This window comes from Triticum urartu, chromosome 1, assembly GCF_003073215.2.
Source record: "Triticum urartu cultivar G1812 chromosome 1, Tu2.1, whole genome shotgun sequence".
Classification (NCBI taxonomy): Eukaryota; Viridiplantae; Streptophyta; class Magnoliopsida; order Poales; family Poaceae; genus Triticum; species Triticum urartu.
The window spans coordinates 37,276,958-37,289,804 of NC_053022.1; the positions used below are offsets into that span (position 1 = coordinate 37,276,958).

A 12,847-nucleotide genomic window follows, 5' to 3' on the forward strand; every position below is an offset into this window, starting at 1 on the left:
CATTACAATCTTCAATCAATTAACAAATTAATGAATCAAATACTCATATGGTGTATTCCTAGAACCAAGCTTGAGTATGGTCGACCATCTTCTTGTCCACCTGGAAGGCTTTGGCAAGTATATCACCTGAGATGGATGAATTCGCCCCAAACACCATATTAGCTATGGTGATCACTCCAGGGTTTTTGCTGCTCAGCGCCGCAATGGCTATCACCTTGTTGGTTCCGTAGTTGAACTGAAAGTGAATCAACCCTCATCTAGTCAGACATAATCGAATCATTGACTAATGCATGTAACAAGAGGCGGATGACTCAAAGTGAAATGCCCCTAGTTCATTCCTTCATTGTGTTTTTGAAATATGAAATGAACAACAGTGTATGGATACATACCCCTTTGAAATAGCTCATCTCTGTCAAAGCTACTGTTCAATTTGACGTATGTCTTCCCAAATGGACAAGGGCAGATCTCTGAAAACCTCATGCGCTTAGCCTCAGTCAGAAATTCGGCGATTACCTTAGGGATATGATTGGAATGCACTGACAGATTTGGCATGGGCGTGACGGTGAAAATCGCCCATTCTTCGTGCGTACGAGCCACTGCACCCGCCGCAACGCGAACCCTAGCCGGTCTGCCATCCACCACGATGGGTTGATGACCTGCAGGTAAGAATGGGGTAGGATCGAAAGGGAATGCGGCCATGGTTGCCAATGGTGATGAGGTTGTCGCGGGGTTAATTAGAGGAGGGGCGAGGTAAGTCGATGAGCAGAGAGGGAAGTTCGAGGTAGTGTTGGTGGAATGCAGAGAGGCGTCGTGAAGACGGGTGCCTACCGTTAGAGGTGGAAAACAAAGAGGGTGGAGGGGTGAAATTACTTTCGGTAGTTGCACTGACAACGGATTGATTGATAGGAATCGCGGGAACAATGGATTGTTTCCTCTTAATTGCTTGGGAAGGATCAAAGCGTCGAATGGCCCTGGAGGCGGAAGCTGCATGCAGGCTTGGAGTTGGGGCTGATGGTAGGCTTGGGTTAGGGGCCGACTTGTTATAGCAATCTTTGGAAATATGTCCCCAATGTTTGCAGACGTGACACTTAATTTATTTCGACAACTGGGCCTCAAATGGCCCGAAAGAAGGCAGCGCACACAGAATGGTACATGATGAGCAGAAGGTCCATTGACCCTGGTTTGAATCAACTAATTTCCCTCCTTGGCATTGACGTCTCTTGATGGCTCTGGACCGAGATTAAGATTGAGGGAGAGATTACACAGGGAGGAATTATAGGGCTAGAATGCTCCGATCTAGCTTTGTGATTAGAATGATCATGGAAAATTCTAGGAGATCTAAGCACTTGGGCATACGATTTCTTATGTTGATTTCTAAAAATGTGTGTCCACTCATCTGCCTTCTCTTGCAGGTAAAGATCAAGCTTTGCTTCTGAGTTTGGGCCTCCATTGCTGAATAGTAGTAAGTTGATGTTGAAAAGGATCATATATGCTACCTCCTTTGATGATCGATAGTCCAACTTCCTTGGAGGAAACAAAGAACTTGAATGACCAATTTTAAAGCTGTTGTACCTTGTAGAGAGATGCATGACCTCCGAAACAAGCTGGGAGAATTGGAGATACTGATTCAGCAGAGAGCCTGATCTTGGATCTGGTGAACTCCACCAGCAGAGGGAATCCAGAGACGGCGGAGTTGGTCCGTACACTCTCCATAACCTCCATACCTCTTCTTCGAAAGCTTGACCTTTTCGAAAGTTGAGATCCTTGAGCCACATGACGATTGCTGGTCGGTGACGGCCACGGGGTCACCAGGGAAGGTGGATGTCGTGGCTGGAATGGCTGGCGGCGGGAAGGTGGACGTCGAGGCCGGGATGGCCTAGGAGCGGCTCGCAAAAATGTGAAGCTTCTAGGAAGAGAAGGCTCCAGGTTGGAGCCGTGCCCGAGGTGGGGAAGACGACAATGGAGGCTGGAGTAGTAAGAGCTGGAGTAGCCGCCGCCGCCCTCGATTCCTCCTGCCGCAGCGCTGCTGAAGACGGGAATGTTTGCCCCGCCGTCGCCGCCGCCCGGGGTCGCCACCACCATCGCCGCAGAGACGCGCGTGGGAGCTAGGGTTCGAGGAGGAAGAGAGGAGGAGAGGAGAACGACTGGCCTGGTCCGGTTCGAGCCCGACCGGTCCTAGTCAGCGTGCAGGCGCGTGCCGATTGGCCAGCGTGGCGCCTAACATGCGGGTCCAGTCATTAGTTTCAACGTCAATAGATAGAAATACAGAGTTTAGCCCTTTTTGCAAGCCTCAAACTTAGGTACTACACGTAAAAATTATAAAAAATGATATCAATCCGTCACCATGGCCTGAAATGTGGTATTAACATGTAATTAACTCACGGCAACCAGGCGGACGACTTGGTTGCATTGTTCCAAATCGCGGCTGGCCAGGATCGAGCTCGAGCATGAATGAAGGCCGGCGAGGACGAGTAGAGCCAGACAGACGCTGGTGATGCCCTTATACAGGCCCAAAACAAACCGACCTAGGGAGCTGACCTAAGTGCTTAGGTACTTGTTTTTCTGACATATGTGCGTACGTATTAGATTTCTTAACGTACGGCTGCCGTTGCCAGTAAAAAAAAGAATTTTACTTGCTGCCGACATGCAGCCATGCATGCATCTGAGACAGAGACAGGGTGAAGCCCACAGAGCCGACCGTGAACTTGCTGTGAGCTTGAGTCGGAGGACGTTTCGATGACAAATGGCGTGGATAGGCAGCGTTGCGTTGCATGCCCGGAGCTAAAATAAAGACAAAGCTACAAACCACGCCCCGACGGGACGGCGGCCGTCTGTGTTTGCGCGTCTGTCTTGGGCCGGCTCAAACCAATTAAGCTACAAGTACCGTAGCCATACGCCGATGGAGACTGGAGAGCACGAGCTAGGAGCTGATCGATCGATTGAGAGCAATTAGGATCGAGATGGCGGTGTCACGGCGGACGGGGTGGATCGCCGCCGGCCTCCTGGCGCGGCTGCTCATGATAGCCGTCCTGCTCATGTCCGTGCGCTTCGTTCTGGCTAACTACATCCATTGGGACCATACACAGGGCGTCTACAAGCTTCAGAGCTACACGTATGTCTCCTCTGCATCCGATGTAATACTAGTGTCTAGTGCCCTCCTACTGCGTCGCTAGCTCTTTGAGCGGCTAGCTTTAGCTAACCTCTGAGACGGGACGTTTTCTGTGTGGCATGGCATGGCGCACGTACCAGTTATGTGGTCGCGTCGGCCGTCGTGGGGACGGCGGGGAGCGTGCTGCAGATACCCGTCGCCATGTACCTGCTGTGCAAGAGCAAAAGGGCAATACCCAGCGCCATGATCCTCGACATCAGCATGCACGCCAACATAGTAAGCTGCTGCTCTGGCTATGGCTCATATGATTCCCTTTGGTCAAGTTCATGCCAACGATTCCTAGACAAGGTTATGAACTTATGATGCTTGGTGCGCAGGCGATCAGCCTCGTGCTGGCAAGCAGGGTCGGCGCCGGGTTCGGCGCGACCAACGACGTTATGCGCTACGTCCGGGCGGGCGAATGGGACGGCAGGCAGGAAGAGAAGCAGGCTATCGTCAACTACTTGAACAGGGCGATCATCCCCGTCGTGTTCCTCCTCGTAGGCATGGTCCTGTCCATCTGCGCCACCGTCGTCTCCGCCAGGCTCCGCGCCAGGGCGACAAACGATTCTGAAGGTGGTGTCTGATCGACCAACACCACACAAAAACAACGCGACTTCATCCACTAGTTCTCTTTGCCTTGTCAGCACGTTTACATAGCCACAAATTAAACAAAGTTGTTAAGAGTTTTGCTTCGGTATATACACCCCCTTACGAAAGTTTGCAGATTTTTATGCAGATTAAAAGTTACCCCTTCAATCTCAAAAAGATTAAATTGTTCTGATCTCTTGTTTGATCTATTGAGAGGATATGTATTAGAATGAATTGCTCGTGAATGTACGAGTATATTTTGATTGTGTACAGAAGATTGCTGAGATAATATGCATATATTCCTCGACTTCATTAAAGTTTATTGATGTATTCGTTTCTCTATTGAACAAAAGCATGTTAGTCATCTATGTGACCTGACTTAGTTTCTACTCCCCGTGTCCCATAATATAATACACTATTACATCTAAAATACTCATACATTAGATGTAATAACGACTTATATTATGGGACGAAGGGAGTAAGATACTTTGATGATATTATGGACAATTGTTATTGTGCATGAGATGCACCCTGATCCCAGTGCCGCCGCCAAAAGATGTCGACGACATCAGGATCGTGGTCTCGTCTTGTGAGAAGCCCTCTAGCTAGAGCAGTGTAACCCTTGGACATTACGAGGGCTCAAATAAGATTGGGCTGTTAGAGTTAATCTTGTTGTATAGGTGATTAATTTGTTTTGAGTTGACTCAGGCATGTTGGTTAGATGCATGCGTCAAAGCTCCGTGAATCCGACGGCCAGTTGTGTGCAGGTGGAGATGGAGCAAGAATCGGACACATTAGTTGTGGCATGTGCCAGTTCAGCTAGTGGCCAGCAGAAACTTGGAAACAATTCAAGCCAGGACGTGTGTGTTGTTAGTCAGTTGAGTAATAACCCGACCAAGCCAATGTGTGTGGCGGGCCGTTGTGTGTGCATGCATGGCAGAAGTGATGCGCGTGTGTGCATGCTAGCTAGGTAGTTAGTGGGTCAAAGTAGTGGTGTGAGTTTAGATGGCATGGGTGCTAGCCGTGTGTATATATACTTTGCACTGAGCAATGAGAAAGTTCCCCCTGAGGGCTGGGCAAAACAATGTAGTGTATGTGTGTCTCACCGGGAGTAGAAAGCAAAGCTAGTATCTCCACGATGAGGTGTGTGTGTACGTGTGGTTTTCTGAGTTTTTTCCCACCGTGTGCATTCGTGTGTTCTTGAGAGAAGAACAAAGCAACATAGAAGAGAGAGTTGAGTTGTGTGAGATAGAGGAAGAAGAAGAGCGGCGCTGCAACGAGGAGAGGCGGTGCAAACATGGGCAATGGGGGCAGTAATTTAGGGTTCTCAACGCGGTGGCTGCGCCACAGTGTATGCAATGGCAGTGTTGTGGCCGGAAGAGGTAGCTTGCGGCAGTGGATCGGAGCCTCGTCCTCGGTAGGCCTTGCGTAGGTTCCTCCACGGGAGAGGTGGGCGCGTGCTGGATTACAGCTGAATCATGGGTCCGGCCTTCGCAAGCACTGGGATGATGGTTTTTGGCGGGAAGATGCCAATCGCACCGCTTAGGCCACTACCTCCATTTGTCATTGTCAGCTATGACATGTCACTCTTCCATTTTAGCTGGTCGGTGTGGTGGCTCTATCCGACATGGGTGGTATTCATGTGGAATTTCGGCAAGCTAACATCACCGCCTCACCTTTGTCATTGAGTAAAGACTCATCTCGTTAGGCGAAGGACTACCAATCAAGCCCAATTGTTGATCTAGGGAAGGTCGGTGCATGTTCGCGAGGACTTCAAGTGGTGGCCTTCTTGGCAGGTACAACTGGGACACCACAACGATATCACATTCAATACTGGATGGTATAACTCTTGATGTTCCACCATGATGATGGTGACTGGAACAACGCTGCATATCCGGAGGTGAAAATCCATGCTTCGGCCTTTACAGGTTGGAACTACTAGCAACACACTTTAGTCATTACCTTGTTAAAGGCATTGTCTTCGTGCAATTGTTCTGGCCAAGATTTGTTAGACCCATAATCTAAGATCAAAATTCTCGTTCTTACCATGTCATGTTCGAATTGTGACGTCAGCACGTGTGTGTTCTCTCCTCTTGAATGCGTTCTTACAAAAGAACATCGACTTTATCATAGATGTTCTGGTCTTCTGTTGTCCTGGTTCTAACATTGTTGTGTATCCGTTGTACTCTTATGTTTATGACTTTAGCCTCGTTGCCTTGTATCAACAACACTAATATTATGGATGTGTGCATCCGAGGATGCATAGGCTGAGAGGTTCCGACCTTCCTTAAAAAAAAGACTGGTAACAACAAAGACACAAATTAATGGTTACTTAAAAGTGTGCTAATACATACAAAGATGACCTGCATATTAATTATACATACGATTAATCTTTGTGCAACAAGAATATTTCATTTAGCATAAACTTAATATATGTTTAACTGCAGTCAAAAAATGGCCTTGAATATGTAACAATCTTACTCCCTCCGGGTGGGTTTATAAGTCATGCATGGGTTTTCTAGGTCTTCATTTTAACTAGGAAAACATGTATTATATTTTATAGAAGTATTTATTTAGATTCGCTGCCAAATATAGTTTCTAACCATATAATTTTTATGGCATATTATACATGTTTTATTAGTCGAATCAAAGACTTAAGATCCTGTGTTGGACTTATAAACCCAACCGGAGGGAGTACTCATTTGTCGAACAATAATTGATAACTTAAAGCATTAAAGAGGAGATATTAAAGTAGTGAGAATCTGTATTCATACTAAACTCCAAGTGTGAGCTTATTGTGCAAATATGAATGTCTTTTACTGGAATTTTAAGAGGATGCCAAATATAGAGTTTCCATTTGGTATTGACAAGGTACCCAACATCCTTAAGCATGAAGGGTCTAAATTTTACCATAACATTAAAGTAACTCGTATAAGAGGGAGACGATTTTTTTTGCATAGGATATATCTCACCTATTGCACGATGGAATTCGTGCTTGCCTACACGCTCCCACTAATTAATAGGCCATGAGCCATCAAATAATCTTCTTTCATTTTTTGCGTGCGCTTGCTTCGCGTGGGGTTGCCCAGTATAGTTAATCTATCATGCGAGAAAGTGCTCCTATTAGAACTGTCCAAAACGTCATTCTTTCTTACTTCTTCATTTCTTTTTATTTTTATCCTTTTTCGTTTCTTTTACCATTTTCCTTTTCTCTAATGCTATTTTTTCTCTTCTTCTTGTTTATGTTCTTCCTTATATCATTTTCTATTTTTCCTTCTTAGTTTCTTTTCTTCTTCTTTCAGTTCTTATATTTTGTTCATCTTGAAACAATATTCATATTGTTTTTCTAAATGTTTATCGCGCATTTTCAAATATGCACTATGTAATTAAAAACAAATCATAGTTTATTTCAGCAAAATTGTTCATTGGTATCTAAAATGTATTGCTATAGTACTGTATTAAAGAAATGATCACCATGTATTTGGTATGTTCATCATGTCTTTCAGAAAAATGTTCATCGTGTTTAAAAAAACATCGTGTATTTAAAAAATGCTTGTCACGTATTACAAAATTGTTCATACAATACATGTGAATATTTTTTAAATACTTAGTTGGGATTTTGTGTAAGAAACTAAGAATGCATGCGAATATATATTCTTGTGCCAACCATGTCATGTTGTAAGACAATGTATACCATATAAATATAGTATAGGTGCACGTATACTACATTTTACTACTTGGCATGATTATGTGTAGAATGTATGGAAGTATTTACATTGTGTGTGTGTGTATGTGAGAGAGGGAGAGAGAGAGAGAGAGAGAGAGAGAGAGAGAGAGAGAATTAAATGTCCAACCTTGCCATACTTAGTATCTCGTGTAGAGGAGTTCACCCTTGATCAACTGACGGCTAGGATTGGATTCTCCCTCTTAAGGCAACTCCAACTGATCTCTTAAAAGTTAAAGGAGGATCTGGCCGAGTAAAGTTAGTGGAGTAAAATTTTCTTTTCTATAGGTGGCCGCACCTAGTCGATCCCCTAAACTTTAGTGAAGTAAAAAAATGTGTATAGATTTTATGTTCTGGGTGCATAATCTTTAAACACTTTACCATATATATCATAAAAACATGCATAACATAACCTTCATAACATATACACTACTAGGGAAAAGCCTAGCAGCAACGCGGGTTTTGGGTGTATCAGTAGCGCGGGTGCCCGCGCTACTGATACGACGCCACATCTAACTTGTAGCAGTAGCGCGTGTTAACACACGCTATTGCTATACATGGTTAGTTGTAGCGTGCGTTGCAGACAGCGCTACTGTTATTTATCTGTAGCGGGTCTTATACCCCGCGCTACTGCTATTACTTTCAAAAATAAAAAAATCTTGACCCTGTGCGTGTTGTCAATGGCAGCAGTGGTTCGGTCTAGCGACGATTGGCGTCGCCGGAGGCATGAACGGACAGCGGAAGACCAGATCCGGCGGTGGCTATTGGAGAGGGCCTGTTTCTATGGAAGAGCCAGGCCGCGGCGTGGGGCTCCTCTTCCCAACCATGCCACATAGCTCCGGGTCGTCCATGGCGACGACCTGCACGGGCATGGACATGGGAGGGTGAGTCAAACCAGAGGGAGAGAGGGAGAGAGAGAAGGAAAACCGAGGGAGAGAGGAAGGTGATGGAGGGAGCATCGGAGCTAGTCACCGGTGGTGAGGTGCTCCGATGTGGTGGCGCGGGGTGGCGGCCTCCTAGACGTCGGTGGAAGACCGGCGAGCTCCTAGACGCCGGTGGCATGAGGCGGTGGCCTCTTTCGGAGCCACGGAGGAGGATGGGCGCATGGGCAAGAGGTCCATGTGAGAGCGTATGAAAAGTGAAAGGAGAGAGTGGCGGAAGAGAGGAATGATTTGGGGGAGGAGATGGGGATTCGGCCGAGGATATGGCGACTTCACCTACCTCATACTTAGTAGTAGCTAGGGGTATAAAACCGCGCTACTACTATCAACTTAGTAGTAGCGTGGGTTTATACCCCTCGCTACTACTATGGCATGTCTCGGGGGACACGGTAGAGATCGCTTAGTAGTAGCGAGGGTTAAAAACCCGTGCTACTAATATCAACTTAGCAGTAGCGAGGGATAAAAACTCGTGCTACTAGTAAGTAGTAGTAGCGAGGAGTATAAACCCTCGCTACTAGTAAGCGTCTGCCTATAAGCTTTTCCCTAGTAGTGATAGTTCCATCGCGATTTTCAAATAATAACATGCATAGTTCATTCAAAAGGCATCACTTCAAACACAAATGTTTGATCCAAAATCACCACAAACATAACATGTATATGGTGCGGATCGAGCCAATCAATGGCATGCACGAATTAAAACGAGGTGGTCGGTGAAGAAAACATTAGTGCCACTACCACCAACATCCTCTCGGCCGCTACCGCCACCACCATCCTCTCGGCCGCCACCACCATCACCATCATCTCAGCCGGTACATCACCGTCGGCTATCAACAATCACCATCGGCCGAAATGTTGAAGTTGTTTTTATTTACCATGTCGGCATTTCATCGAGCACTTGGCGGTCGCTACCTTTCTTGTCGGCTGTCGCCGCTGGATGCGCCAGTGCAGTGCCCATAGGTATCGCCGGAGGCGCTGTACGAGGCACCGGCCATGGACGGGGCACCATTGTGGCCTTTTTCTTCTTCTACTTCATGGCCTCCTCGACGAGGGCCGATGCCCCTGCCGTCGGTTTTCTATCCTGTTTGGCTCCGGCGGGAGAGACATGTTGTCACCGAAGAGGCGGTCGCCACCCTAGCAGCCTTTGTCGCAGTTGGAGACAGAGCTTGAACCAAGTGGACTTTTTCTTATCCCCAAGCTTTTCTTTGCCACGAATGGCAACTCGAGGGTTGTTTTTGGCGGTGACAAGCCGGAGGGGGTGGGGGAAGGGTCCGGGCTATCCATTCCCATGGGAGGTCCGGTCATCGATGGCAACAGTGGGGCGTGATAGTGGCTGTGGCAGGAGTGTAGCCGGCGCAAGGGCGGGAGAAAAGGGGCGCTGCTTTTACTCAGCCGTGCGCGGTGAGGATATTTAAGGAGATTGGAGGGTTTTTCGGCGGAGGAGGATAAATCCTCTATTCGGTTTAGGGGGGGGGGGCGACTAGGTGCGGTGTAGAGGGGAATAACCGGATTTATCCTCCCTTACAACCGGATAGGGGATCGGTTAGAGTTGCCCTTACCTCTTAGGGACCATTTAAAAAATTGTCGATGAAGAATAGCTTTAACACTTGAGCCCTTCGATTTTATGTTTACAAAGTGACTTGAATTCTCGAGGAAGAATAGATTGAGCACATGGGCACTTCCTTTCTATGTTTACAAAGTGACTTGAACAAAAGCGAAGGAACACACAACCGTAATGCCACTTGCCAGTTAAGTTAGCCCACACAACTTATTAGGCAGTTTGCTTTTACCAATTGAGATGACCAACGAAATAATATCCAGCACAAAAGAGAATAAAATTCCTTTTCTATAAACTTGATTAACGTAACCACACAGTAGAATTGCATCATAAAGAAACTTGCATAATAACTGTTTTGGTAAGGACAAATGAATCAAACCACTAGGTGTGCATGTCGATCTAGAACTGAGCTTGGATATGGTCTACAATGTTCTTGTCCACCTGGAAGGCTTTGGCCAGGATATCATCTGAGATGGTTTGCTTGGATCCGAAAACCGCATTGGCTATGGTGATCACACCAGGGTTCTTGCTGCTCAGCGCCGCAATGGCTATCGCTTCGTTGTTTTCAATGTTGAACTGAAAGTGAATCAGCCCTTGCGGAAACACAAACACGTCCCCTTTGTTCAACACTTTTGAGAACAACTTGTTCTCGGGGTTCGAAGTCACGAAACCAACATATAGTGAGCCTTCCAACACTGTCAGGATCTCGGTTGCACGAGGGTGAAGGTGCGGTGGGTTTTGACCATAAGGTGCATAATCAACACGCGCCAATGAGACACCCAAAGTGTTCAACCCGGCAATCTGTGCCACGTTAACTGCAGTCACAATGGAGCCTTGCTTGTTGCTCGTGTTCCCGACCATGTGGAGGCCAGAGAAGTAGAAGTCCTCTACCACTGCGGTCATTGGGTCTTTGCATGCGAATCCATTGACAAAAACTGCACATATACATATATAGATTTCGAGCAATTAATAACTATGGATTGGCAGTTTGGCACTAATAAGTAACTAGGAACATTTCACTGCACGTATGCATGTGTAATTATACATACCTTGAGATGTCTTGTCAGCGACACAAAAATCCTGGAGCTGGCCCGGGTCCGAGGCAAGAGCATGAGAAGCTGACAAAGCCAAAAGAGCAAGGAGGAAGAACTTTGAAGCCATTTGGATGCAAACGTTGATTCTCGCTAAATCAAGTGTGTGTTTGATCAGGTAGAGAAGAAGTGATTGTGCTCGTGTTGCACAGTGATGCTTGTAAGGGTTGAAAGGAGACCGGTATATATAGGGACATGGAGGAAAATCTTTTGTGTTTGTTTTGTGGAGCGCCTGTGGATAAGAAGGAAATGGTCTTCACTAGTAGCTGTCTAATTCCAAGTCTAAAGCGTGTTCCTGGCCGGCCTTCCAGTGACGGCCAACTAATAGATCCCAATCAGTATTTTAATTTGTCTGCATGCATGGTTTGAACAAGTCATATTCGTACTTGTACTGGCTCTCTTGTCTTGTGTCTTGGCTCCACACTTGGACCAGATGGAACTTGGCGATCCTGCCATCAACCTAAAGGCTTAAAACATTATTAAAGGGCTACCTTGTAAACACAGCTGTAACAGTAACAAAACAGTAACAGAAAATACCTCCGTGCAGGAGCAGGCCAACACGGACGCATCTTGTATGCACCACTCTGCTGCATCTTGGTCCAAACTTCTTTCTTTCTTTCTTCAAGTAGCACTTCGAAGATACTACAGTAGAAAGATACCTAGAAAACCTGATGGAGTGACCAAGTGTGGAGCCAAGACATGAGTGACCTTAAGTGTCGTGGCAACCTTGCCTAATATGAGTGACCAAATTATTACCTTGTTATGGAAAGCGTTTAGAGAGGCCTGCATTGGAGTAGGTTAAAATGTGTGAGAACACCGGAAGATCTACGTACCTCGATGCCGTACTTCTTTTCTAGAATACGCACGAGCGTGCGTATCATGCATTAAAAAGAGAGGTGTGGAAAAGAGCCCCGTCCACCCCAAAGGGTTTTACACATAGTTACAACACTACTCCACCATTCAGCCAAAAAAGGCCATACATAAGAGTCAACTACTCACCCTATTCCACCCACCAAGCATAGCCTGGAAGTTCGAGTGATCGTCCTTGAACATTCCTACTAGCTTCCACGCTCTACCCTCGGTCTCAATTCAGGATACAACTGATGCGGCCGAGGGGGAGGCCCCATCAAACACAAACCACATTCATGTGCTTTCATAGCTCCCACAAGAACAAAGCTAGGAGTGTGTTCATGTCTCTTCGTCGCGGATTCGGTGCCGTGCATGAGGTGCACCACTCAGACAAGCTAGGCGTCCTAGGAAGGCGCCCACTCTAATTTGCCCAAGGCCGAGAGCACGGCAAACCATACCGATCTCGCTAGCATGCAGGTATGGAGAATGTGGTTTATCGTCGCGTCGCCTTGATCACAGAAGGGGCATGCCGACTGATGCGGGAGGCCTTGTCTAGCCAGCCGATCAGAAGTCCAACACCGGTTCCGGGCGGCCATCCAAATGAAGAATCAACATTGCAAGGGGGCCTTGGATTTCCAGGCTATATCAGCATATGGCGCGCCCACCAGGCCCTAGAACTTGGCCCGTACGCCGCTGAGAAGGAGCCATTCTCCTCCCGTGCCCATCTGATAGTGTCTCGCGTTGTCGGTACTAGCTGAAAATGCTACAGTGCTTGCCCATAGGCCCAAGAACTCCCTCAAGATGGGCTCGTCAATGTCGGGGCCCACGTCCAGTGCCTGCAACACCGTCCTCGAGCTCCTAATCCGACCGGGGATGCGCGCATACAAGTTCGGCGCCAGGTCCGGCCACCTCAGATCTCGAATCGTCCGTTCTCTGGAGCCATGGCCA

At 47.0% G+C, this 12,847-nt stretch overlaps 1 protein-coding gene across 1 annotated transcript; it reads right to left on the reverse strand.

The window, feature by feature from the left end:
• Window positions 1–10,246: 10,246 nt before the first annotated feature.
• LOC125548947 (putative germin-like protein 2-1) lies at window positions 10,247–11,188 on the reverse strand. Its single transcript, XM_048712485.1, has 2 exons — window positions 11,009–11,188; window positions 10,247–10,894 (listed from the first exon to the last, which is right to left on the reverse strand). The coding sequence occupies exons 1-2, from the start codon at window positions 11,118–11,120 to the stop codon at window positions 10,359–10,361; spliced, it is 648 nt and encodes a 215-aa protein (XP_048568442.1). The 5' UTR covers window positions 11,121–11,188; the 3' UTR covers window positions 10,247–10,358.
• Window positions 11,189–12,847: the final 1,659 nt, after the last annotated feature.

What these genes read in the sequence shown, in the direction of transcription:
- LOC125548947 (XM_048712485.1), bottom strand. Translation starts at nt 11,120, where the DNA reads ATGGCTTCAAAGTTCTTCCTCCTTGCTCTTTTGGCTTTGTCAGCTTCT. An exon ending in CGCTGACAAGACATCTCAAG is followed by an intron (nt 10,895 to 11,008) that starts GTATGTATAATT and finishes GTATATGTGCAG; the next exon opens with TTTTTGTCAATGGATTCGCA.